General features: G+C 38.0%; 2 protein-coding genes and 1 pseudogene across 2 annotated transcripts; all 3 read left to right on the top strand.

The window, feature by feature from the left end:
- The first annotated feature begins 11,749 nt into the window (after positions 1–11,749).
- On the top strand, positions 11,750–16,008 carry LOC147543784 (uncharacterized). The gene is made up of 4 exons (XM_086635064.1): positions 11,750–12,031; positions 12,169–12,276; positions 13,648–13,815; positions 15,757–16,008. Exons 1-4 carry the CDS (start codon positions 11,930–11,932, stop codon positions 15,877–15,879), a joined length of 501 nt encoding a protein of 166 aa, XP_086491190.1. The 5' UTR covers positions 11,750–11,929; the 3' UTR covers positions 15,880–16,008.
- Positions 16,009–17,766: 1,758 nt separating this feature from the next.
- Positions 17,767–20,148, top strand: EMB2752 (embryo defective 2752). The gene is made up of 3 exons (XM_086635062.1): positions 17,767–17,960; positions 18,007–18,420; positions 19,712–20,148. Exons 2-3 carry the CDS (start codon positions 18,238–18,240, stop codon positions 19,817–19,819), a joined length of 291 nt encoding a protein of 96 aa, XP_086491188.1. The 5' UTR covers positions 17,767–17,960; positions 18,007–18,237; the 3' UTR covers positions 19,820–20,148.
- An 847-nt stretch (positions 20,149–20,995) lies between these two features.
- LOC147543782 (DEAD-box ATP-dependent RNA helicase 5 pseudogene) lies at positions 20,996–22,242 on the top strand (annotated as a pseudogene).
- The last annotated feature ends 3,770 nt before the right edge of the window (positions 22,243–26,012 follow it).

Here is a 26,012-nt window from a genome sequence, read left to right as displayed (position 1 = left end):
AATCATCAAGGTCCCTCATCAAGCAATGCTTATGTGCCACCTCCACGGAGGAACCTTGAGGATCCAATCCATGTAATGCTTCAGAATCACGAGCAAATGTTGCAAGGCCTTCGAGAGAGTATGGTTAGAATTGAGGCAAGGTTAAGTGTGGATGAGAAAGGCAAACTACCTTCTCAAACTCAAGAAAACCCTAGGGGAAACGGTGAGGGTAATACATCTGACCCTAGGGTTGCACATGTTAAGGCAGTTACTACTCTCAGAAATGGCAAAACGATTGGACAAGATGATCCTATGAGGGTTATTGAACCTGAGGAGCCTAACCAATCTGAGGGTAGTAGTGGCCATAACAAGGCATCCGACAAAACCTCAAGGCCTAACCACATTCCTAAGCCTAGTGTGCCTTTCCCTGAGAGATTGGTCTCTACTCAACCAATGAGAGATAATAGTGATATCCTTGAGATCTTTAAGCAAGTTAAGATCATCATTCCTCTCTTGGATGCAATTAAGCAAATTCCTACTTATGCAGAATTCTTGAAGGATCTTTGCACTATGAAGAGGAAACATCATGTGAAGTCTAGAGCTTTCTTGGCTAAGAATGTGAGTGCCATCATTAAGGAGAACCTCCCACCTACTTATAAGGACCCTGGATCCCCCACCATTTCATGCACTATAGGGGCGACTCACATTAAGCAGGCACTCCTTGATTTAGGTGCGAGTGTTAATCTTCTACCTTATTCGGTCTATGAGCAATTGGGCTTAGGTGAAATAAAACCCACCAAAGTAGTTTTACAACTTGCCGATCACTCGATTAAGATGCCGAGAGGGGTGGTTGAGGATGTTTTGGTCCAAGTAGATAAGTTCTATTTTCTAGTAGACTTCTTTATCTTGGACACAAAACCAGTGATGAATGGTGAATCTCAAATTCCAGTCTTTTTAGGTAGACCTTTCCTTGCAACATCACGAGCTTTAATTGATTGTAGGAGTGGTGCTATGAAACTCTCATTTGGTAATATGACTCTTATGGTTAACATTTTCAATTCTTGCAAGCATCCTATATCTGATTATGATGAGTTTGATGTTGATTATGATGAGTCTGATGTTCAGGAGTTGCACATGATTGAGTCTTTTGTTCAGGGAGGCCTTGCTTTAGGTACCCAAGACCTATTAGAGACTAGTCTTATGAATTGCTTTACGTTTGATGATGAGATAACTATATCGGAAATGAACTCTCTCATGGATTCGGCACCTTTATTGGACACGGAGATGTGGAAGGTTAGATTTGAGTCACTTCCAATCAATGAGCCTAAACCGCAACCGTCTTCAATAGAGTTTCCGAAACTTGATTTGAAGCCCTTACCGAGTGAATTGAAATATTCAGATTTGGGCCAAGAGCCATCATTTCCGGTTATTATCTCATCACAACTAACTAATTCACAAGAATGTAGTCTATTGGAGGTCTTGAGAGACCATAAAGGGGCCCTAGGTTGGACTATTGCCGACCTAAAAGGGATTAGCCCCACTGTGTGTACCCAAATAATCCATCTTGAGGATGATGCCAAACCTTCACGTGAGGGTCAACGAAGGTTGAACCCCCACATGAAAGAGGTTGTGAAGGCAGAAGTCCTCAAGCTATTAGAGGTCGGGATCATCTATCTCATCTTAAATGGGTGAGTCCGACTCAAGTTGTGCCTAGAAAGTCTGGAATTACCGTAGTCGAAAACGAGGCCAATGAACTAATCCCGACTAGGAAAGTCACGGGATGGAGAGTGTGTATCGACTATCGGAAGTTGAATTCGATGACGAGGAAGGACCATTTCCTCTTACCGTTCATCGACCAGATCCTTGAGAAACTTGCCGGTCATCCTTATTACTGCTTTCTAGATGGATATTCGGGGTACAACCAGATTGAGATTGATGAGTGAGGTCAAGAAAAGACTACTTTTACATGTCCCTTTGGAACGTTTGCATATCGTAGTATGCCATTTGGGTTATGTAATGCCCCTGCGACGTTTCAAAGACTCATGTTGAGTATCTTTTCTGATATGGTGGGCCAGTACCTAGAGGTATTTATGGATGATTTTTCTCTCTTTGGTGATTCTTTCGATGTGTGTTTGCATAATTTGAAATGTGTGTTGAATCGTTGCATTGAAATGAATCTTGTATTGAATTGGGAGAAATGTCATTTTATGGTCTCAAAGGGAATTGTGTTAGGTCATGTGGTGTCATCTAGTGGACTAGAAGTTGACCGTGCCAAAATAGAATTGATTTCGCACTTGCCTATACCTAAGAGTGTGAAAGACATTAGGTCATTTCTAGGACATGCAGGGTTCTATAGACGATTCATCAAGGACTTTAGCAAGATATCTAGGCCTTTATGTGCTCTTTTGTCTAAAGAGAAAGATTTTGTATTTGGTGATGAATGTATGAAGGCCTTTGATACTCTTAAGACCTTGTTGACCACGGCACCGATTATTCAGCCACCCGATTGGTCTATACCATTCGAGGTGATGTGTGATGCCAGCGACTATGCCCTCGGTGCGGTTTTAGGCCAAAGAAAAGACAAGCTACCATGTGTCATTTATTATGCGAGTAAAACTCTTAATGAGGCACAACTCAACTACTCCACCACGGAGAAAGAGTTGTTATCAGTTGTTTTCGCATTAGACAAGTTTAGGTCATACTTAGTAGGATCTAAGGTTGTTGTATACACAGACCATGCAGCCCTGAAATATCTTTTATCCAAGAAAGATGCTAAGCCACGATTTATTATATGGATTTTTCTTTTGCAAGAGTTCGATTTAGAGATAAAAGATAAGAAGGGGTCTGAAAATGTGGTAGCAGATCATTTGTCTAGGCTTGTTACCCATAGCACTATAGAGGCTATACCCGTGACCGAGACATTTCCCGATGAGTAGTTGTTTGAGGTCTCTTTAGCTTCACAGTGTCCTTGGTATGCAGATATTGCTAACTACTTTGCTGTAGGACATGTGCCTTCTTAGTGGAGTGCTCAGGACAAGAAGAAATTCTTTGTCGAGGTGTGAAACTTCATTTGGGATGACCCGTTGTTGTTTAAGTATTGCCCTGATCAGATTATCAGACGATGTGTCCCAGAATGGGAGCAAAAAGGTTACTTAATTTTTGTCATTCTGAGGCATGTGGAGGTCACTTATCTGGTAAGAAGACTGCCTTTAAGATCTTGCAATGTGGTTTCTATTGGCCTTCAATTTTTAAGGATGCATATCAATTTTGCAAAGCATGTGATAGATGCCAAAGAGTAGGATGCATGACCCGTAGAGACATGATGCCCCTTAACCCTATATTGATTGTTGAGTTATTTGATGTTTGGGGTATTGACTTTATGGGCCCTTTCCCTTCTTCTTTTGGTTATGTGTATATCTTAGTTGCAGTTGATTATGTATCTAAATGGATAGAAGCAGCCCCATGCAAGGATAATAGCCATAGGGTGGTCATAAAGTTCTTGAAAGAACACATTTTTGCTCGATTTGGCACGCCTAGGGCTATTATTAGTGATGGAGGTAGTCACTTTTGCAATAAACCATTTGAAAGCTTGATGCAGACATATGGAATAACGCATAAACCCCCTATCACCCTCAGACAAGCGGGCAAGTGGAAGTGTCTAATAGGGAGATAAAGCGTATTTTGCATAAGACGGTAAACCCGAATCGCAAAGATTGGTCCTTAAGACTAGTTGATGCTTTGTGGGCATATAGAACAGCTTTCAAGACCTCTTTAGGAATGTCCCCTTTCCGCCTTGTGTATGGCAAGGCATGTCATCTACCAGTAGAGTTGGAACATAAGGCATATTGAGCCATAAAACGGCTCAACTTTGACTTAGACAAAGCGGGTGCAAGGAGGAAGCTTGATCTTAATGAGCTTGAAGAGATTAGGAATGAGGCTTACACGAGTGTCAAGATTTATAAGAGTAGAATGAAGGCCTTTCATGATAAACGAATTCTTAGGAAGACGTTTGAACCTTTAGACAAAGTTCTTTTCTATAACTCTAGGCTCCATCTATTTCCCGGTAAACTCAAGTCTCGTTGGACTGGCCCATATATTGTGAAGACCGTGTTCCCTTATGGTACCGTTGAGATCGAGGATCCCAAAGATGGCAATTCTTTTAAAGTGAATGGCCAACGATTGAAGCCATTTTTGGACCTTGAAGACCCGGAGGTTGAGACTACCCCATTGGTTGATGCGGTGTACCAGGATCAATCTCCCTCTCATGTTGGTCAATCTTGTACATCAAGGTTGACCCCCCTCTCATAGTCAGACCTCTCAGAGTCGATGTTTGTGGGTATCATCTCTGGAAACCCTCCACGAGACAAAACTCGTGCTCTCATGCACACGAGAGACTCAAAGACTAGTTGCATAGCTTGATGCAATCGAGTGATCCCGCGTGAGTGGTCATTTTTCTATGGTCATGCTTATGCTTCATTCTTATGTTTTATATTGATGTGTTAGGAGTGTTTCTCACTTTGTATACTTTTGGGACGTGGTTCGTTCCAAGTTTGGGGATGGCGATGGGCTTATCATCAACTTGGAATTCGAATACATAAGTCTTGGTAGTATCAATTTTTATCTCCGTCGGATATGGTGATATCCTTCCACCCTTCTCTTTAACTTATTGTACCTCTTATATTTTAGTGATTATATGCTTAGAACATTGAGGACAATGTTAGTTTTAAGTTTGGGGATGGGGATACGACCTTTTGGTCGAATGACATCATGACCTTAGATTTCAAAAGACAAGAGGGTTCAACAAATTGACCAAATTTGAAACTTTTTGGGTAGATTTGGTATGACTCTAATGGTATTTTTAAGTATGTTGATACATGTGGTTCTTTCTTGATAAATCTTATGCATGCTCTTAGTCTTTTCATGAATTTTAAGTCCTTTGGTGTTGGTGTCTTATCATGTGAGTAGCATCTTAAGGAAGAAGGAACACTTCTAAGTAACCTAAAATAGTCATTAGTGGAGACTTATAACCCATGTGAGATATCTGAGCCTTTTTATTGCCTTTGAGTGTACTCTTCCGCGCTAACTCCGAGTAGAATGAAGAGCTACTCAACTTCGCAACTTTCAAAAGAGCTTAGACGATCTCATGAGCTCAACTTCCTTAGCCACTAGGAGTGACATCATGATAGCGAATAAACCTCACCCTTGTAGTCTATGAAACCCGATAATGGTGTTAACTTTAGAGAAACGGATACTCCACCATCCATTCATCATACTACTCCCGAGAATGAAGGCATGAAAAGTAAAGAAGAAAGAATGTGAAAGCAAAATGTGAAAGTAAAGGTGATTTGTTGAGAATACTAGTTTGTACTTTTGTGTTTGGTGTTTGGTTATGTGTGTAAAAAAAAGAAAAAAGAAAAAAAAAGGAAAAAAAAAAAAAAAAAAAAAAAAAAAAAAAAAAAAAAGAAAGTTGTTTTTGTGTAAAAGTTCATGTGGACTTTTGAGTGTTTATGTAAGTGTTTGGAATAAATAAAGTATTCAAAGCAAAAAGTCGAGTTAAAGTTTGTTTGAGTGTTCTTTTATCATTGAAGGCGTCGACATTCTCGGGATTTCATCATCTTCCATTCCATCACTTGTATCCGTTTACCTTTAGGAGGCATTATTAGAGGGTAGAGTGGGTGAGAAGGGTGAGTGAGCTTCCTCATTCCGTTAGTGGTTATTTCCATTCCTAAGAGATCATTTCGTTTTAGAACTTGATATCCTCATTTAGTTTTTGTATATGTTGAGTTTACTTTTATTTTGATTAGTTATAAACTTCTTTTAATGTGGTGTGAATTCACCACATTTATGTCACTTAATTTAAATGAGTTAGTCCATTTTATACTTTTATTTTGATTAGTTATAAACTTCTTTTGATTAGGTACGATCTATGGAGTTGAACAAGAAAAAAGGATAAAAATGGAAGAAATGGTGATCATAAGAAGTCGATGGATATTTCGGTCTTTGCTAAAAGTTAGAAGATGTAGAGAATGATGAATCACCCACTTTGGTTTCTAATGAGAAGCCAAGCCTAACATCCAAGACCCAAGAGCCCAAGAAAGAAGAGAAAAGATAAGTTTTAAGAGCACTCTTTGAGAATTTGGCCCAAGTCAAAGGAGGACCAAGTCAATTTGACTAGGGTTTTGGTGAAAGAACAAAAGGAAAGAAAAAATCTGACTTAGGGTTTTTTTATCTTCACCAAGTGCAAGTAGAGGGTTGATCAAAAGGCTGGAAGAGGGAGAATAGGGGGGCGGTTTTGGTTTTTGAAAGAGAGGTGTTTTTTTGCTGGTTTTAGTGTGGGCGGATTGAAGGTTTTAGTGGGTTGATGGGTTAGGCTGGATTTGGTGGAAGAAGTGGCTATTTGGGAAATTCAGATAGGTGGTTTGGTAATTGAATAAAGGGTGGATTTGAAAAGATAAACAGTAGGTAGTTTGGTTGGGTTGGTGGTTATAAAAGTGGGTGATTTTGGAGGCACTTGAAATCGTGGTTTGAAAGGATTTTGGAGGCACTTGAAATCGTGAAAGAAGAAGGCTGTTTTGGCTGGGAAGTAGGGTACGTTTGGCTTGATTTCTTAGCAAGAAAACCATTCTTCTTCAAGGGTCTGTTTGGCTACATCAGAGATTGAATTTCCAGCAGCTTTCAAACCCCATTTTCTTCCATTTTCTCTCTTGTTCTTCCATTTTTACTTGTGCTTTATCTTATTCAACTACTCCAAAAGCATATTAACTTGTGTTAAGTTACTTTTGTCAACTCATTTTGTGATTCTTAGTGTTTCAAATTATAAAATCATGTGTGTGGTTTCTTCTCTAACTTTGAATCTCGATATTTGCTTGAACATGAGTAGCTAATTAACTTGTTGAGGTCTAGGGATGAAATCTTGATATGTTTATGTATGTGTTTGTTTGATTAGATTAGTATGTTTGATATCTCTATCATGTTAGGTTAATCGGTTAAACTTGTTTCATGTCTTATGTTAAGCATATGTTATATAGTTACTTGTTAATCGATCTTTCCGATCTAGACTCGATGTTAATGGAATATGATGACCCTTTGACTAGTTATGACCATTAGGTATATCTAGCACTTAGAGCATCTAATTTAGAGTCGAGAAGACTCAAACTTGATAATCGACCCAAACAAGCATCGATGCAAATATATCTCGATAGATTCCCGAATCCTTAACTTCTCTCATATTTAGAATAAAACCCTAGTCTCCCAAGAATTTTTAGTTAATAGTTCAAGTTTACGTATTTCTCTTCTATTTCTTTTTGGTCAATGCCTAATTAAAACCCCCTCTTTACTTTATTTGTTTCTGTTTTTTTGTTAGTCATCCTTTCATACAAAAATTCCTATTACTTGTTCCGATTTAGGTTTTAGTCACTTTAATCCTCCTTAGCTTGTATTTTAGTTACACTTACCGTCTCGTGGATCGACCCCGGTTTTACCGGGTACTACTTGATACCTCCGCTTGGGTTTGCAACCTTTTCGGGTGCATCAATAAGAGCTTCCATGACTCTCATGTTGTCATCATCGCCCATCAAGCTAACTCGTGATCTCAATACGCATCGAATAATAAATCATACCTAAACAATGATACACTTAGAATATCATGACTTACACAAACGACTATAGAACATCGATGTGTAGCAGAGCCATATACCCACTGCGATACAACTATCTCGTCTCGAGGAGCGTCCTACCTTCGACTATAGAACATGGGCTAAAGATCATCTCTCAACCGGGGAACATCATCTTCTTATCTTCTCTTAAGCTAACAATAGGGAGAGAGGTCATGATCTTCTTCTCTTTTCTCAAATCATAAAAGATAGATTTTTAGAGAGAGAGTTAAAGAGAGGGAGTTTCAGAAATCTTCTTAGACAGAGAGAGATGTAAAACAGAGGCTTCAATTAAATAAATCACCATTTTTTTATTGATAATTCTTCACCATTGTTGAGTTGATTCTTTATCCTTTTCTTCTTCTATTTTTGTAAATTCTAGTGAGAAGAAAATATATTAACAGAGAAGGAAAGAAAACAGAGAGTTGTTATCACTTTTCCATCATCATCTTCTAGGATGTTCATTATTTTTCTTCAACTTTTTGTGAGAGAAAGTAGGAGAAGAGGACAGAAGAGGGAACAGTTATAAAATAGAATCCGAGCATCATCTATGGAGAAGCTATCTTTTCACGGCTAGAACAAAACAGAGAATGGACCGAAACAGAGTCAATCATTTGGTGATCTCTTTTTCGTTGAACTTAATTTTTGGAATGAAACTCTTATTTAATATGTCTTTGTTGATCATGAATAGCTAATCTTTTCTAATTTAGGGTTATGATCATTATGATTATGCATGAGATATTGATTTATGATCTTATTAGTTTGTTAAGCATCTCATATGCATTGATTTTCGACAATATTCGTGATTCCTTCGTCAATTACAACTCCGAGTTGATTCGTCATATTTAGAGTAGTCTCTTTAATGGTAATAGTCGATTGTTGAGACGGGTATAATCTTTCATTACTTATGCTTCTTGAAGCTTGATCCACCATGTTTAGATTAGGTTCTTTAATGTTGGATACTTGCTAGTTGATAGGTAATAGTTAGAGTTGTTAGAAAATTGATGACTTTGATCCATAAAAATATGATCTTTAGGTCAAAATTTGTGCATGGTTAGAATCGAGTCGAAATCCTAGGTCCTCTCCCCCATTTGAAGTTATTTTTACTATTTGTTTCAGTATTTTATTCTTTCATAACTAAAATCAATTTTGAAAAGAAAACGTGCTACTTCGAAGTTTTAGAATACGTTTGGCTTTGTCTCTGCGGATCGACCCCGATCTTACCGAGTTTTACTACTTGACGCCCGTACACCTGCGGACGTACCCTTTTTGGGACGGTCAATGATGAACTTCTTTGGCTGGATGTTGTTCTTGATTTCTTGAGGCCCCCTTTTATAATAGACTTTAACTCTATAAATGAAAGATTGCCTTGTCAAGAAAAAACATTGAGATGGGTTGTATAACAAAATTATAAATCCTAATACGCTGCATCTATATTGGACATATTTTGGTTTCATAATTGTAACATTGTCATGCTCATTATTTTTCCGTCAACAATATCAAATAATTAAATTTGGTTTGGTGGTGAAAATATTTTAGGAATGGCTCATCATGTTTCCGTCAACAACACGCATGAGATTTTGGGTGATGGAAAAATCCATTAGGGTTTATGCCAACTAATCTTTTCTTGAGTTGGACCAACTTAGTCATCTTATTGTATGTTGTCATTACGATATACATCATTTGGTGACTGGACTAATGATTTTTGTCATATATCTTTGGTGTATAAAAGAAAAAAAGATATCCCACGGTCATATAGTCGTGGTACATGATGAGATACTGTTACACTCTCTTCCTAGAGGGTGTGTGCCACATAAGGTCTATGTAGTAATCGAGCTATATAGTTCTTGATACGTGGATAGGGGTGGCTATCGGGCGAGTATGGATGCCTTTCCTAATTTTAGGTATGTGCGGATCGGTAACGGGTAAGCCCATGACTTAAATAAGTTCACTTATTCCTCTCCATTTATAAAGTCTCCAAACACCTTTCCTAATTTTAAAGAGGCAATGTGAGACTAAAACTAGAGGTTATTTGTGTTGTTTCTTTGCGAATTGAATCCCACACTGAAAAAATAAGGAAGAATTCTCATGGGATTGCGATAATATAAACTTATCCCACTTTTTGCCCCCTCAAAGCAAGCATTACTTCATTATCCCACTAAAAATTCTCTTGGACCATTGCAAAGCAATGCATTGGGTTAGTGTGATTGTCCTTAAACATATTACCATCTCAACTAGGCCTAGCAACATAGACCGTAGGGTATCATCTGGTAATGCTAAGCGGGTGCGGGCATGGGCAGGTTTGGGGTAGAGGTTTTAACCCATGCCCGTGCACCAAAACTTGGCGGGTTGTGTCCTAAGACGGGCGCGGCTATTCACGATCCTCGTTCGACTCGGGTTCCCAGGGGCAGGTTCGGACCCATGGATATAACTCCCACCCCTATACGTGGATAGTGTATCGTATTGAAATAATTGCATTGGGGGAGGGAGGGGGATATACAGTGAATGTGGTTGTTGTTTATGCCACACTAGTTTCATTACGAAACTTAAATAATATGCACTATACATATTTGCATATCCTATTGTGGGAAATAGTAACCAGGGTCGTTTAATTTACTTAAAGTTCACATTAAGGAGAAATAAAAAATTATAAGTGTTTAATTATCTGAGTCGGACCCATGCCATCTTTGTCCGGCGACTCTCAGTCGGACCCTTTTGGATCTTTTCTAACTAGTTTTAATCCATGTCATTCATCTCATTCCCTCAAGTCAGATATTGTGATGGAGTCGACACTTTTTTGTGTAACCCGTCGTAGGATCCGGTTGTTGTTAGTCGCGGGTGATCTAAATTTTCCGCAGATTGTGATTGGGTTGTAGCTAAACATTACGGTTCCTAAGACATCTGAAATCAATGATCTTCATCGTTTGTCTTGTCTGATAAATTGGTCGCATTGTCATCTTGAGCAAAGGACATCTCCTTCACATACCTCCACCGCTACCTCACCTCCACCACTACCATAGCTACCACACATCCACCACCGCACTTCCACCATCACACCATGACCACCACAACACCTCAAACACCACTACTGTACCTCTATCACCACCGCGATACTTTTTCTCCACTGTCACACATCTACCACCAACCACCAACCACCAACCATACCTCCACCACCACCATCACCATTATATTTCCACCACCATCACTATACTTCCATCATCATATCTTCATAATTCCACGACCACCAACATACCTCCATCACCACTACCATACCATCACCACCACCATCGCCATATTTCCACCACCATACCTCCTTACCACTACCACTATATCAACACCACTGTATTTCCACCACCACGCCTTAACCTGTATCTCCATCACAACCACATTTCAACCACCACCATTGTATCTCCACAACACCACAACCACATTTCAATCACTAACATCACCATTTTTCCAAAGGTCCAACCACTACCACAATTATCACTGTGGCTACTACAACTACCGCCGCTACCACCACCTTTGCGTCAATAGTTATAATGAAATCGCATGAGTAAATTTAAAATGAGTTATCTCTATGAGAAAATAAAAATAAAATAGGAAAGTAAATTATGTTTCCAAATTAATCTTTTGACTAGTTTTTACTTATAAGCAACTATGTATACAATATATTTTTGATATTTTTTACTTTATTAAAGCAAAAGTACTTCTACTAGAAGTAAAAGTACTGTTACTTTTATTTGCCCAACGATAGAAGTAAAAGTACTGCTACTTTTATTTGCCCAACGACACCTTAATGCTCCCATTTTTCTAGTTTTATTTGGTGCTCTAAACGTGCCCCTCCTTTTTATTCAAGCCCGCCTTAACTTTGGGCATTTCTCTTAGTTTCGAACTAAGCAATCCAAACCCCACAGATCAAGTAGACTGAGGGCATTTAGACTGGCTTAGTTCGTACAATTCAAGCCCAACACAGATAGTCCGAGTGCTCTCGGATTACCTAGTGCTTCAGTTCGTGCAGTTCAAGCCCATCACGGATTAGGCCTAGTCCGAGTGCCCTCAGATTTGCCTAGTCCGTGGGGCGGAAAGAGAGAAAGCAATCCCTGAGTGAAAAAAAGGAAGGGCGCCAATAAAGGCACCGAGTTCTTTTTCCCCACAGCCATCTATATGTTTGTGGGGTTTGTGCCTTCCATACCATAGTAGTTGCCCTTTTATAGTCGAAGAATCCGATTCCGAGACTGAAGGTTGTCGTCGCTCCAGATAACTTCTCCAGTGGGTCTCCTCTGTGAAGAATCCAGAAAATGGTGAACCTAATGTTGATGATCACTGCGGAACTCGAGAATCTAACTGATCTTCAACCTCAAGGAGGCTGTGATGATCCAAACTTCGCTTATTACTTCAAGGTTTTTCTTTTCAATCTATTTATATTTTGAAAAAAAATTACCTGAATCAATCACTTTTTAGGGTTTCAAGTTCTTCTTTTTGTTCTTGTTTCTTGAATACTTTAAAATGAAGTTGTTTGATTTGTTGGTTTGTGTAGATGAAATGTGGAAATTGTGGAGAATCAAGCCAGAAAGAGACATGTTTGACATTGGGTGAAACAGTTCCTCTTCCAAAAGGAAGAGCAACTACTAATCTTGTTCAGAAGGTTTGATTACTTTCTCTTAGCTAATTCTTTAACTCCTCATTTCAATCATCACACACACAAATTTTCTCTCTTTTTTTTTTTTTTTTGGATATTGACTACAATAGTAATTACAAAGGCATTGATACATCTATACGATGTGATAAACACGATAACTACGAAATTTGCCAACAACCCTTGGCTGGAGTTGTAAGAAGTTTAGTCTTCCATCTTAGAGGTCAAGGGTTCGAGGAACGCTGACAATTCAAAAGAAGAAAAAATTACGAAATTGAAACCTTTCGAGTTCCGGAAACTACTAGCCTAAAGCGCAATCAAACTACTGGCATAAAGCCCATCTAACTACTAAATTTATACTCAAGTTCAATAATCTTGGATGTAAACTTCAGATCGAACTGAGACCTCCGTATTGCGGAGTAGATGCACTACCAGTTGTTGGTCAAACTCTCTCTCTCTCTCTCTCAATTGATAGTTCTTTGGATAGTCTAACTTTACTTCTTTTCTTTTTTTAATTTTAGATTCATGTAATGAAACCTTTGAAATTGCACCTAAATCAGCAATTAGTTTCATTCCAAATCTTTAAATTCTTTTCAAGTTTTAACTGGTTTTATCATCAAATCAGGGCCTTGCAGTGGGGGGTGCGGGCCGTGCGCCCACACAGGGCCCCCCACCACAAAGGGCCATTTTTAAGTTTTTGGCCATTTATTAACCCTATTAAACCGGGAAGGTTATAGGATTAGCATGAGTTGTGAAGTAGCTCAGCTGGTGCACTGTTCATCTCTTGGGCTAGAGGTCTTGGGCTCGAGTGCTACCGGTAGCACTTTCTCTTAATTTTTTTGGAAGAGGTCACATTGAAACGTTAATGGTCAATGATTCAAGTGGTATAATATACATGTCAACAAAAAAAAAATGTTATAATATATAGTATTTTCATCCCAAAGCCAATAAGAACAAAACTATTCTCTAACTATCACATATCTCCTTTCTCTCAGTCTCTCTTGCGACATGATATTTCTATAATTTTTGTCGCAACGCAATTTGTTCTTTGACACATAATTTTCTTTTTAATCCTTATATTTTTTATCCTCTCTAAAATTTCTCATTCTTTCTATCATATGAATCTCTATCCAAACTCTCATTATCATTCATAACTAAACTATAATTTAATGTGTGAGATGAAAAAGTAAGCCACAACCTTGACATACACAAAAGCAACCGAATGCGTAAAAAAATTTAGATTTTACGTTTGCTTATACAAGGGGGGCCAACTAAAAAATTTGGCACCGGGCCCCCGAATTCTCAGGCACGGCCCTGCATCAAATGACAACAAATGAACTATCTTTTGGTTTATTTTAATTATTATTTTTTAATTCGCAGTGTAAGTTTTGTGGAAGAGAAGGAAATGTTACAATGATTCCTGGAAAAGGCCGTCCTTTGACACTTGAAGCTAGTGAAATGGGAGAATACGCACCGGTAATGGTATTCGACTGCAGAGGCCTTGAGCCAGTGGATTTCTCTTTTGGTGATGGATGGAAAGTGGAATCTGTAAGTGCTTTTATTTCAAGCATGTCTCATATATTGAATGTTTTTAGTACCCAATTTCTTGTTTTGGATATTTCACACGAATATACCAGAATATGAGTATACTTTGATTTCGAAAACCAGCTTACAAGGAACACGTAGTGCCTGAATCGAAGTACTTTTCCGCTTTACTTTTTAACCTGAAGTAACCATGTTTTATACTCAATAGCGAGTCTCGTTAGTAGGTTAATAACATTCATTTTCTTTTATGGGATATGTATAAGCAATTAAATCTCCGGTGCTGGCAAACGAACATTTCTAACCTCCCATCATCGTGTTTTTTTTTTTGAGGAATTGTGATCTGTCGTAACTCAAACATGATTTGGGCATTCCAAATTATACATTTAGAGGAGGTTAAACTGTTAAACTAAGTGTCAACTGAAGATGCTAAAGACCATTTATTTTCCAATTTGTACTTTGAGTCATAAGCCTAGAAAAGAGGTATGTGGATGAAACTCGAAAAATTTGACCTGCTCATTATGATGGATAACAAGTGTAATATACACATAGTACACAATGTGCATAATTTGCATCTGTCATCATAGCAATTAATGGAACAATCAGATAATCTGTATACAGTATCATAGGCTAAAGTTGATTGAACTCTAGATCATTCCGATAAGATTCGAACGGCTGATGTGCGTTGTGCTTAGTTCCACATTGCTTAGGAAGACCTTTCAAACCATATTATAAGATAGCACCTTGTCTTATTGGTTCGCCTTGGGGTGGTCTAGGCCTCTAGGGTAGGTAATGCCAAGAAAAGATCACGTATCATGTGGAACTAGGTATGAGTTGTGGCTAAATAAGTTTTAATGTGGCTAGTATTAGAAAAGGTGCCATGTAAAGTTCAGTTGGGATTTTTTTTCTTCAAAGATTTGATTTCATATATGAAATGTAACAAAAGGTTTGTGCCCTTAGGCTTGAGGTTAGAAAACCTCAGAAAGCAAAATTACATTTTCTTCACTGTTGCCTTTTAGTTGAATACAAAATCTGCAAAAGATGCTGGAATTTGGTTTGTATTCTATTCCAATGGAATAGGGTTCCTTTGATCGCTATGCTGGTGACTTCAAGTGATCCTCTCTTCGCCATAACGATTTGATTGTTTCCTCTCCTTCCATAAGTTCCAAAAAATTGCAACAGGAATTAGTTTCCGTGTTGCCTTCCCCTTTTTAGTTCAGAGGGAGTTTCTGAGCCTTAAGCTAGATCTCAGCTTTCACTACAAATTAGGATCACAAGAAGCTAAAGACTGGTGCTTGTTTAGGTTCAGAATGCAGATAGTAAGCACTAGAAATTTCTGGCACTTGCTATTGAAAATCAACTCTAACTATGGAGAAAGAGAGACTGGTATAGCTTGTAGCACTAAAGGAAAACCAATAGAAACACTTCATTTGACTTTTGAGTTTGGAGAGTGTTGTGTTTAAAAACTTTAAGCTCCATTAATTAGAGTTCTAAATCAATCTTGACTCTGTTTACATACTTACATATTCAATATTTCGCCCTTCGGCAGTTGTGATACTGTCAGACATGGATGGCGTGAAGATTGGAATGACTTCATTAAGCATGTTGCTATTTAATGCCACACCGTTGAACTTGTACTCTCTTCAACTTGTTCCTTGTATGAAACTAGTATCTAAACGTCACTATTATATTTCATAAATATTTCACAAAATTTCCAAAAATGATCGTCTTGACAACTCTAGTACCATTTGAAAGCTAAAGTAACATAAGTCTGTTGGTTGCGACTGCGAGTCTTGTGACCACTAACCCGAGTAAACATCTTCTCATCTTTTCATAAGTTTCAATTCACTATGATGGTTTGTTGAAATAGTTACTTGAGTTTTTAGATTTTAAGTGATGAATTCTTCAGAAATTTAACTCTGAAATTATTATTTCTTGTTTGTTTAGACATCAGGAACCAAATTTGAAGGCATTGATTTGTCAGGTGGGGAGTATTCCGAGTACTGCGAGAAGGGAGAATGCCCAGTTATGATATCTAACCTCAAATCTAAGTTTGAAATTCTCAAGTGAAAAAGAAAATGTAACTACTGGCTGTACTGCTATTATTTATAGACAGTCTATGGAAATGTAAGGTGTGGACGTGGTTTGCTGATAATCGACAATAAAAATCCATTGCCACTATAAAGTTAAAGTTCTAAATCCTTCTGTTTTACTTTGTTTAGGAATATGTGTTTTCTTTTCTTTAGGTATATTTTTCTTGCAGATCAGATTATCACTACGTGAGGAAATGCTTACGCATTAGTTTAGATTCATCCTCAAATTATCCGATCAAATGTTAGATGAAAATGAAGTCAATGGCGTGGTAAATAAGATATTTGTTGAGTTGTTGTCGTGTTGTACAACAATGATACATTCCTGCTATAAGACGTTGGAGTTAATCTTTGGAACATAGAAGATACTAGGACTGTTTTTGTGGCGATTGACATTTATAATTTCGGCAGTTCGCTGCAGTTCCTACCTTTACTTCAAATTGTTGGCTAGTTTTCTTAAATAAGACAGCAAGCTGCACACAAGAATCAGGTCTAAGTAAAGAATAGAGAAATTATCCTGCAATAGCACATGAACGGAAGACGAGAGCTACATTATAAAGAAACCATGACATCCCCACCTGGGAACAACTTTCTTGTGTAACTAAAACTGTTTCAGTTATTTAACGATAACATAACAATTATAAAATAGTAATTAACAATTGCAACAACACCTACAACGCTAGCATTGTTGTAAAGCAATCTCACAGCGGTGGTGAAACGGAGTGTGGTGTTCTTCTTAAAAGGTTAAGCACTCTTCCCTAGTGAGGCCTTTTAAAAATCGTAAGGCCCAGATGGGCCAAAGTGAACAGTATCACTGACATCTCAGAAGGCTGGTCCCCACCATCCTATTAACAAACATCAATATTTGAGACTACGATACGATGTCAAAGCCCGACAAACGACAGTTAAAAGCTCACTCGACCGACATAATTCAATTTATATAACTTGTTTTGTTTGAAAGTTCGTATTTCTAAATTTGCAAAAGAATAACATAAATGGGTGTTAACACAAAGTATCGCATCAATAAAGTGAGTGAGTGGTTAGTAACTGTTCGGGTAGTTGGTTGTGCATCTATTTCAATTTTCATTTTTTTCTAGTTTCATCCATATAGGTTGGTAAAACCCGTCCCATTAGGAGCAGGTTTGCGCGAAAGCTCACTGGACCAGAACAAATTGCCCATTTAGGAGAGATTTATTCCCCCCTCGTACCTTGGTAGGGGTGGGAATCGGTCCGGACCGGTCGGTACCGGACTCTAACTTCATCGAACCGGTCGACTAGGACATAAACTGTTGGTGACCACCTATTTACTCGGGCGAACTCGGACGGTCAATCTCAAGAATTCTTTGTCCCTTGACCGTTCAAGACCGTTTATTTTACCGGGCCAGTCGACACCGGACGGTCTCGGTCCGGACTTTCCAATAAATTTACTTAATTCAGAACTATATTTTACCACAAACAAAATTACTTACAAATGAAGATGTTTAGCCAAGAAATCAAAAGTAAATATAAAAAAGAAAAAACACAGTTGATCATCATTTGACAAGATATAATTAAGCCATACACTAATGTTTGGTCTTCCAGAGGACTATATGACTATAATCAACGAATATGTCTATAAAATTCAACTGTCAACTTCTAAAAATGAGGACAGTTTAGTCGGTCAACTTATTCGGTAACTCGTACCGGTCGGTTAGCGTTCGGTCCTTCGAAATAGAATTTTGACCGTGACCTTCTGTCAATTCTTTCGGGCCGGTCGGACACTGACCGTTATGACCATCGGGTGTCCATGGACACTTTTTATCTCGGTCGAACAGGACGGGTAGCGGTGTTCGGGATCTTTTTCCCACCCCTATTTGGTAACCGGCTCACCTTGCCCTAGATGCTAGATCCTTTCTTGCTGTTCGGATAGGAATGAAGCCGACCAATGCCCCTTACAAGAAGATCAACTGGTAGAAGAAGATAGCCAGCCAACCCACGGACAGAAGGAAGGGAATCTGTTGTGCTTTCTCGGTGGAAGAAGGATTGGTGGAATTGAATCAAGAGTAAGTTAGGGCACGAATGGTATAAGACAACCTCTCCTTATCATCCACCATCTGTAACTAGGTAGGCCTGTTTTTAATGCCCTTGTGCCATTACTTAAAAGACGCCAACAATCTGTTCGACGAAATGCACTAAAGAACGAACCAATAAGGGTATATAGTCATCTAAATCTCTCGCCTCGATTTAATTTAACCAGAACACATATCTTGGGTTTCTATAAGTTCCAATTGACTAAACCCTAGTTCCTCCCTCCCCTTTGAAACGTTGTCCTTCACTGGTTCTGAACCCCTGTGGAGTAATGGCTACTTATCTATGGAAGAGATATTCTGAGTATCTATACAACAAGTGGGAGAAAACAATTCTTTGGGACATGATCGATCCTTACAGACGTCCCAAATCTTTCAAACCTCTAATCGTTATATATGTTGCTGCATTTTATACTGGAGTCATTGGTTCTGCAATCACAGAACAACTCCATAAGGTATAATTCTTGTAACTTTTCCTAATTTTCTGTTAATTTTCTTCTTTAATCACTTACCCACCAATTTTAGTTTCATTCTTTGTTCTTTGATCTCATACCCACCATTTTTCATGATCCAATTTTTCTGTTTGATGTTTAATTAGCCTACCCAAATTCCTTTTTTGAAGCTTCAATGTTTGTTCTGAATTGTTCCTGTACAATCTCAGTTATATCGATGGAGTTAATAGGAAAATTCATTATTGTTCATTTCTGCGTAAAATTCTTCAATCTTGGAGATTTCATTCTAAATGTTAGATAACACAAATTTTATGTTGTAAATGATAGGAGATTCCGTTCTAAATGTTAGTTAACTCAAATTCTATGGAATTACTGTGAAATTCGCTTTTTCGGGAACTAACTTTGATAAATCAGCATCTAAGAGCATCGTTTAAGTTGCTTTCTAGAATTTGCTTTGGGAAGTAGTTGCTTTCATTTCATTGATCAGCTTAAATGACCGTTACTACTATCTGAAACATTTATTGCTAGAACACAAGTCAACTTTGTTCACTTCAGAAAATTCGGCAAGATGTGGTTAATTTATATTCGCGCTCTCTTAACCTGACTCTGAGTCTGGTTGGACTCATTGACCCAAAATCTATTCTAAGGTTGAGCTGAACGCCTGAACCTGAGTGAAGATAACCTTTACTCTTTATCTCTGAATTGATTACATCCTTGCCGTTGAATTTGAAGCTTGTCTGATGTCTCTGAATTTGTTAGTATTCCTAAAGACATGATACATTTTGTTCAAATCTAAGTAGGGTGGTACGTCTTGTCTTCTTCCTGAAAGGGTTTCTCTATTTGGAGGAGCTCAATATACTTCCTCAGATTCTTAGGTTATCATTTTGAGAGTCATTTTCAAATCTTCTTTGTTTGCTTTTCTAATCTTTCAGCGGGTCTGTTAGCTTTCGTGATATTGCATTTTGTTGTTGTTCCTGAAAATAACATAGTTACTTTCTTACTTTCGAATACTCTCATAGCTTCCTTATTGTCTTCTGATATAATAGCGATTAAAATTTTCAAAAAGGAAATATTTTTCTGATTAACTTCTCACAATGCTCAAATGTAATCTCTCACTGATAGGAAGAAACACAGTGATTGGAAGTTTATTTTGTCTTATTTCCTCGAATATAAATCTCAACGTATAATGTTTGAGGGGGTGTCATTTAGTCCTAAAAAGATTAGAAATTCTGAAAAATTCTTATACTTAAAGACTGAAGAAGAGCTTAAAGTTTACATTTTTAATGATGAGCAGGAAAAATATTGGGAAGAACATCCTGGGGAAGCAGTTCCTCTTATGAAACCGAAGTTCTATTGGGGTCCTTGGAAGGTTCTTCGAGAGGATCACGTACCCAAACAGTGAATACCAGACTAAGTCATTTTGAGGTACTTCTTTCCTATTAGCACTGCGAATGATAACATTTCTATTGTTGATTATCGTACTTGAGCGACTCCACTGTAAAAGAATTGACGTGATTCTCTGAGCTTTCTCGAAGAAATGAATTATCCATATATGTTCCTTTCTGCCTTTTTTTTTATGAATTGGTCTCTGTCGAAGAAAACTTTCTTATAGTTAGTATCCTTCTGTTGATGAGCTAGTTTTACTTGAATAGAAAACTTATACTGCTTCTAGTAAATGAAGGAATTGTTCTTGGCAACATTTATATAATCTAAAGCTGTGGAAATTCGAAATGTTGGCTTAGCATATCGCAATCATTTGATGGTCGTAGGTCGGTTCCAAATACTACAATTGCCTTCGAATTAATTTCTTTTATTGTTAGTTATTGCTGTCCTAACAAGAAATTGTGATGAAAGTTTCCAAGTATATACCTTTTTTATCTAGTTGTTTGCAGCATTCTACCTTTTGTACCATATTCTGTGAAATCAAGGACAAAAATTTCTATTCTAGAGAAATATTTGCTTTTGTTATAAAACTGTTTGTAATACTAATGACATTAAGCATCAACAGATTACCCTAATCCTTGTTAGAAAAAAAACACAATTTGTTAAGCCGTGCTTAAAATTTAAACACGGGTTCTTGAGTTATTATAGATATCAGCACCATAATTTACCACATTTGTACAGCATATCCTGTAGTCTTGGTCAGTTGGTCTTATGTATAACAAATTTAAACATATAAAAGCAGCAAGTAATTGACAGATAGTATCAATGGAAATTAAATCTTGACGAAAACTGTTTTATGGGTAGTTTGCTAATGGTTTATAAAGGCCGGTTCTCTACATTCTAGTTTTCTTTTAGTTATGGGGAGGAAAAGGGAAGTAGCAACGAGATTAAACGAAGAACTAGAAACCCTAGAAATCATCGAGAAGAAGAAAAAGCGGGAAAAGAAAAACTTGAGTAGAAACAAAGCTGAAAATGGAATCCTAGAAGTTACAAAACGTAAATAAAAAGATCCAAAGAAGAACAAGAATAAGACTATTAGTAAAGAAACGAATGAAGATGAAGTAGAGAGAGTAAATACAGAAGTAGAAGAAGCATTACAGAAGATAGAGATTGAAAGTGTGAGTAAAACCGTTGTTTTGGAAACAACACTGAGGATTTGAAGTACAAAGCCTTGAGTTCTTTTACAGAGATAGATCTTTCTGATGAAGTACTTGAATGTTGCAAGGGTTTTAGTCAACATTCTCCACTTCAAGCTCATGCTTGGCCTTGTTGATGGTCGAGATCTTATAGGGATTGAGGCGGCTATTGGTTCAGGCTAAGTATTAGCTTTTGGAACTCTAGCTCTCGTGCATATTTTGCAGAAGCGTAAAAATAGAACGTCAAAGCGTCAAAGAATCCTCTTTGTGTTCTACTCTAACCAACAAAGGAGTTAGCTCAACAAATTGCTGATGTTCTCGGGGAAGCTGGGAACTCATGCGGTGACATTTCAGTTTGTTTGTATGGAGGAGCTCCAAAGGACCTCAAATATCTGCACTCAAGTTCGGAGTTAATATTGTGATTGCGACTCCTGGTCGACGACTGAAGGATCTTATTGTGTCAGGTTTTTGTTGTCTAAAGGAGGTATCGTTTGTGGTTCTCAAAGAAGCAGATCGAATGCTTGATATGAGATATGGACCAGAAGTTCAGTCCATATTGAGCCAAACATGCTCAGCACGACAGATGGTAATGTTCGGTGCAACATGGTCACCTTTTGTACACCAACTGGCTCAAGAAATCATGGATCTCAATCCTGTTATGGTGGTTGTGGGTTCAGAAGACTTGACTGCAAACCACGATCTAATGCAGATAGTAAATATTCTGAATGATATAGCATGCGACGCACGACTGATAACCATGTCAGTCAAGTACCATAAGTCAAAAAGTAAGAGAGTATTGGTTTCTGTTCTGTACAAGAAGGAAGCAAGTCTTGTCAAAAATCTGCTCCATTACAGGGGTTGGAAGTTATTTCTGTACATGGAGATAAAGCTCAAAGTACCACTGATGTTGCGGCTCGGGATTAGATATTCCTGATGTTGAAGTGGCGATCAACTATAGTTTCCCACTTTCCCTCTTACAACAGAGGATTACATTCATAGGATAGGGAGGATTGGACAAGCTGGTAACACAGGCATTTCTTGTACTTTCTCCGATAAATAAGGGCCTAGCTGGGAAGCTGGTAAATGTTCTAAGAAAAAGTTCGGTCAGATTGTGCCGGAGTCCCTTATGAATCCCTTGTGAAATTTGGCACTCATGTGAAGTAAAAAGGAGCCCAAACTCTATGGATCTCACTTCAAAGAAATTACTGCTGATGCGCGAAAAGGAATCCAAACTCTATCGGTCAGATTTGTTAGTGAATACAGAACCAATACTACACAAAAAAATCTTAGTCTTGGACCAAGATTAACAAACAGAAGTGTCAGATGATGTTACCCTTTCTTTGTAAGGTACAAATTAAATCTGCTATCATTTTGTAACCGGACACCTATGTAATGAAATTACATACCCATGGTTCAATCCAGAAAAGAATAAAACGCCTGTGCTTTTGGAGCAATACGACTTTGGTTGATGGGCATGCAGATTTTCGGGCATTATAGTTTCTCACCGACAGAATTAGTTTAAAGAGCGAATTCATTTGTAGACCTAAAAATTAAAAGGTTTGTTTTTACCCTTCATCTTCACCACCACCACGGCATCACCACTTCCAATCTCCCACCACCCCCATGCCAGGATGGCTTGGTAAACCTGTTATGTAGATGACAACATCCCGTTCTCTCTCTTATTTATTTTTGATTTAGTGGCAGTTCATCAAAATAATTGTCCAAGATTTCTACATTGAGCATGCAACATCTATTAAGTCCAAGAGCGGGTTGTCTCCTCTTCTTAATGCCTACTGCTTCCTTGTCTCCCCTTTTTAGAGATCTCCTTCTTTTATTTCCCAGATTTTCCTCCATACCTTTGCCGCCTTCTTCATGTTCCATCCTTCAGGGATGTTCAATAGGTGTCTGAGCCTCCTAAAAAATCCTGCTGACAAGAATGATGCTTGAACATAGGAAGACATGGAAACATCTATCTTTTGTTGTTGAGTCAATATTTGATCAACTTTGACTAAGTCAAGATATTAACAGATTGACTTGAGTGGTGAATGCCAACTTAACCCGCAGGCACAAAGAATGAGTCCCCGTTGGAGCTAGTAAGTGGACCCACCTGTACCCTACTTTAGCTGCATAGATTGTAGGGAGGTCGAAGCGAGTCTACCCAGCACCTTAAACTCTTATATAGAGAGAGGCAAGTGGGGAGGTGGATCTGAGTAAAGTTCCGCCCCAGAGTCCTGCTTTAACCAGAGAGACATAAAAGAGTGGCTTGCAGAAGTAAGTTCGACACCTTGAACTTTGATCTGCTCGAGAGAATAACATTTACGTGGAAACCCCGATATCGCCAAAGACCCATTTTACTAATTGGAGCAGTTACTGACAATAAATACAATCACGGGAACTTGTACGACTTTTCGACGTGGCTACCAAGGACCGTTGTCGGTCGTGCTCACAAACCTATAAGTGCCACCCAAGTTTGTAGTATAAAAGAGTTCCCGTCTGAATTCTATCTTTAGTTATTGTTTTCTTACTTTCTTACTTGCACATTGAACTGATTTTGAGTGTCGGAGTATTTCGGCGGTACCCAATCTTAAGTCTTCATTAAAGCAATAAAAAGGACTCAATTAAAGGTGACAAATGTTATTTTCCTATATTGCAATGCACATGCCCAACTATCAAATTGGTCGGAAGACTCTAGACTAATGAGCGCTTCACACTCTGTAGAAGTTTTGAGTTGGGCCACGACTTGAGTGGTCGCGTCTGCATAGGCCTTAGAGATGCTCTTCCTGTATTTTTAGTGTTTGCTGAAGCAAGTCTCATTTTGATGTAACCCAGTCAAGCTTTGCTCTCGGTTCTCTTTTAGATTTTTGGCAGCGTATAGCTGGCGTCACAATAGATTGCCTGATAAGATGTTTCGGCTGTGTTTGAGAATGACCTCTGCGTCCTTAGTCCTTCGAATCAATCCAGTAAAGTTGCAGCTCTGCTAATGGTCTGCCACCATTTGGACCACGGTTTCTGCTTTTAGTTTTTTTAGCCTCGACACAGGCTCCGACCTCACCCAAATCTGCAACCAGTTTGCATCTCTTTGCTTCTACTACTTCCACATCTGTGAAGTGTCTCAGAGTCGTGGCTGAGAATCTGAGGGCCCGTGCCAAACTTTATGGCCCGGTGGTACGTTAACATAAAGTTGAAAATTTATTTAACATATAAATTAAAAAAATATCCAAAACTATTCAATAATATAGATGACATTAAATTGTTCACGAAACCAAACTCGTAATATGAAGTTTCTAATGATCGCTTCAAATAATTTTCTAGTAAAGTTTCTTTGATATGCAACCAGTATACCAACTAAGTAATTAGACTCTTAGATGATCAAAGAACAAATAATAAATGTTAGAGATGATAATCGATGCATGTAGAACTAAGATTTCATGTCAGAATAGGCTAATATAAAACTTGATAATGTTGTGAAAACTATTTTGGTATAAAACTGAAAACTATATAAATGCTTCGGTACAAAAAATTTAAAAATAAGAGAGGTATTCATGTTCACGAAGTCTAATTTCATTCATACTAGTTTAAAAAACAAAGTTGAATTGTTCTAAATCCATGAAACCCTAGAATATTTGAAACCTTATTAAATACAATACGAACTTATAAAATTCTTAAGGGTGCCAACAACAATAAGTAGGGGTGCTTATAGAACCACCTATGAAGATAAAAAAAATAGTGTTCTTCATCATGGGAGTCGAACCAATGACCATTGATGGCCAGGACAACCAATTCTCCGTGGAGCCATACACTTTACGAGTATTTATGACCGTAGTAGTTATTATATTTACTAGAATTGTTTCGATTGGGCCCGTGTTTGGTGTGGGGGGGGGGGGGGGGGGGGGGCAGGGCGCTTTGAAAATTCTTCTTAGCTACTTAGCTATGCTGTCGTTGTCTCCAGCACGAACAAAAACTTGTTCTACTCTACTTCAGCATCTTCTAGGACAGCGGAAATACGACATTGTTCTGACTAAACATCTTCTATGGAATGGGAGAGACGACATTGTTTTGCTTCAGTAGTCTCTAGAGTAGAATAGATACGACATTATGCTGCTTTGACAGCTTGTCAAGCATGGACATGAGAAGTTAGCTCGGATGCGTACCGCACAAAATTCAAAAGATGATCAAAAGTAAAAAGTAAAGGAAAAGAGAGAAGTGAAACAAAGCAAAGTATAAAAAATTGGTGAAGTGGTGGTAGGCGGTTGACCAACCGACGACCATCCTTTCTACAGTGACCATTCTTCATATGAAGAAGGGGACATAGAGAGATTTTCATTTCAAAGAACGGGTGAAATAGAAAATTGAATATCTATTGCTAAATATCAACGGCCGAAAAATAAATAAGAAGGTTAGAATATATGAAAATCACAGAGTCGAAATAAACTAGTCATAAACATAAGGGGGCCGAAAAACAAACAACCCTTGTTTTAGTCAAATCTTTTTAAGACTAAATGGTAAGGTTAGGTGTAACATGTAATTTAACTTCTCTAACCCAAGTAAGCAAAAAATTAGGGTAAAATTTGTTTCTAACTCGATATGAAAGAACTCAATTTTTTTTTTTTGTTGAACTAGCATTACATTAATTAATAAAAGTGTTATTACAGTATTTATCGACTAAAATACAAGGAACACTCGCATTCTTTTTCCTCGCCCATCTCGCTAATTTGTCTGCATTTAAGTTGAGTTCTCTCATTGTGTGTTTGAATTGGACCGCATCGAATTCTTTCCTGATTTCTTGAATTCTCCTGATGTGGATAAGAGATTACCAGTGTACTGTATGATGCTTGTTGTGAATGTGTTTGATGAATTGATGTTGTCGCTTTCTATAATTATAGATTTATGATTCTTTTCTTTCGCCCATTCTAAGCCAAATAAGATTGCCATAGCTTCACTTTCTTCACTATTTCTAGCTCGTCCGAAATTTCACCTGTGCTTCTATAAATTTTGATTCTGCATTGTGAGCAATTA

The sequence above is a fragment of the Eschscholzia californica genome, unplaced genomic scaffold, assembly GCF_041429995.1.
Source record: "Eschscholzia californica isolate CP2 unplaced genomic scaffold, dmEscCali1.0.p SCAF_4, whole genome shotgun sequence".
Taxonomy (NCBI): Eukaryota; Viridiplantae; Streptophyta; class Magnoliopsida; order Ranunculales; family Papaveraceae; genus Eschscholzia; species Eschscholzia californica.
This window is presented reverse-complemented; position numbering and strand designations above follow the sequence as displayed.

Bases quoted from the DNA above. Each gene is read 5' to 3' on its own strand.
- EMB2752 (XM_086635062.1), top strand. From the start codon at position 18,238: ATGGCTACTTATCTATGGAAGAGATATTCTGAGTATCTATACAACAAG. The intron at 18,421-19,711 runs GTATAATTCTTG...AATGATGAGCAG, and splicing joins TCACAGAACAACTCCATAAG to GAAAAATATTGGGAAGAACA.
- LOC147543784 (XM_086635064.1), top strand. From the start codon at position 11,930: ATGGTGAACCTAATGTTGATGATCACTGCGGAACTCGAGAATCTAACT. The intron at 12,032-12,168 runs GTTTTTCTTTTC...TGGTTTGTGTAG, and splicing joins ACTTCGCTTATTACTTCAAG to ATGAAATGTGGAAATTGTGG. The intron at 12,277-13,647 runs GTTTGATTACTT...TTTAATTCGCAG, and splicing joins CTACTAATCTTGTTCAGAAG to TGTAAGTTTTGTGGAAGAGA.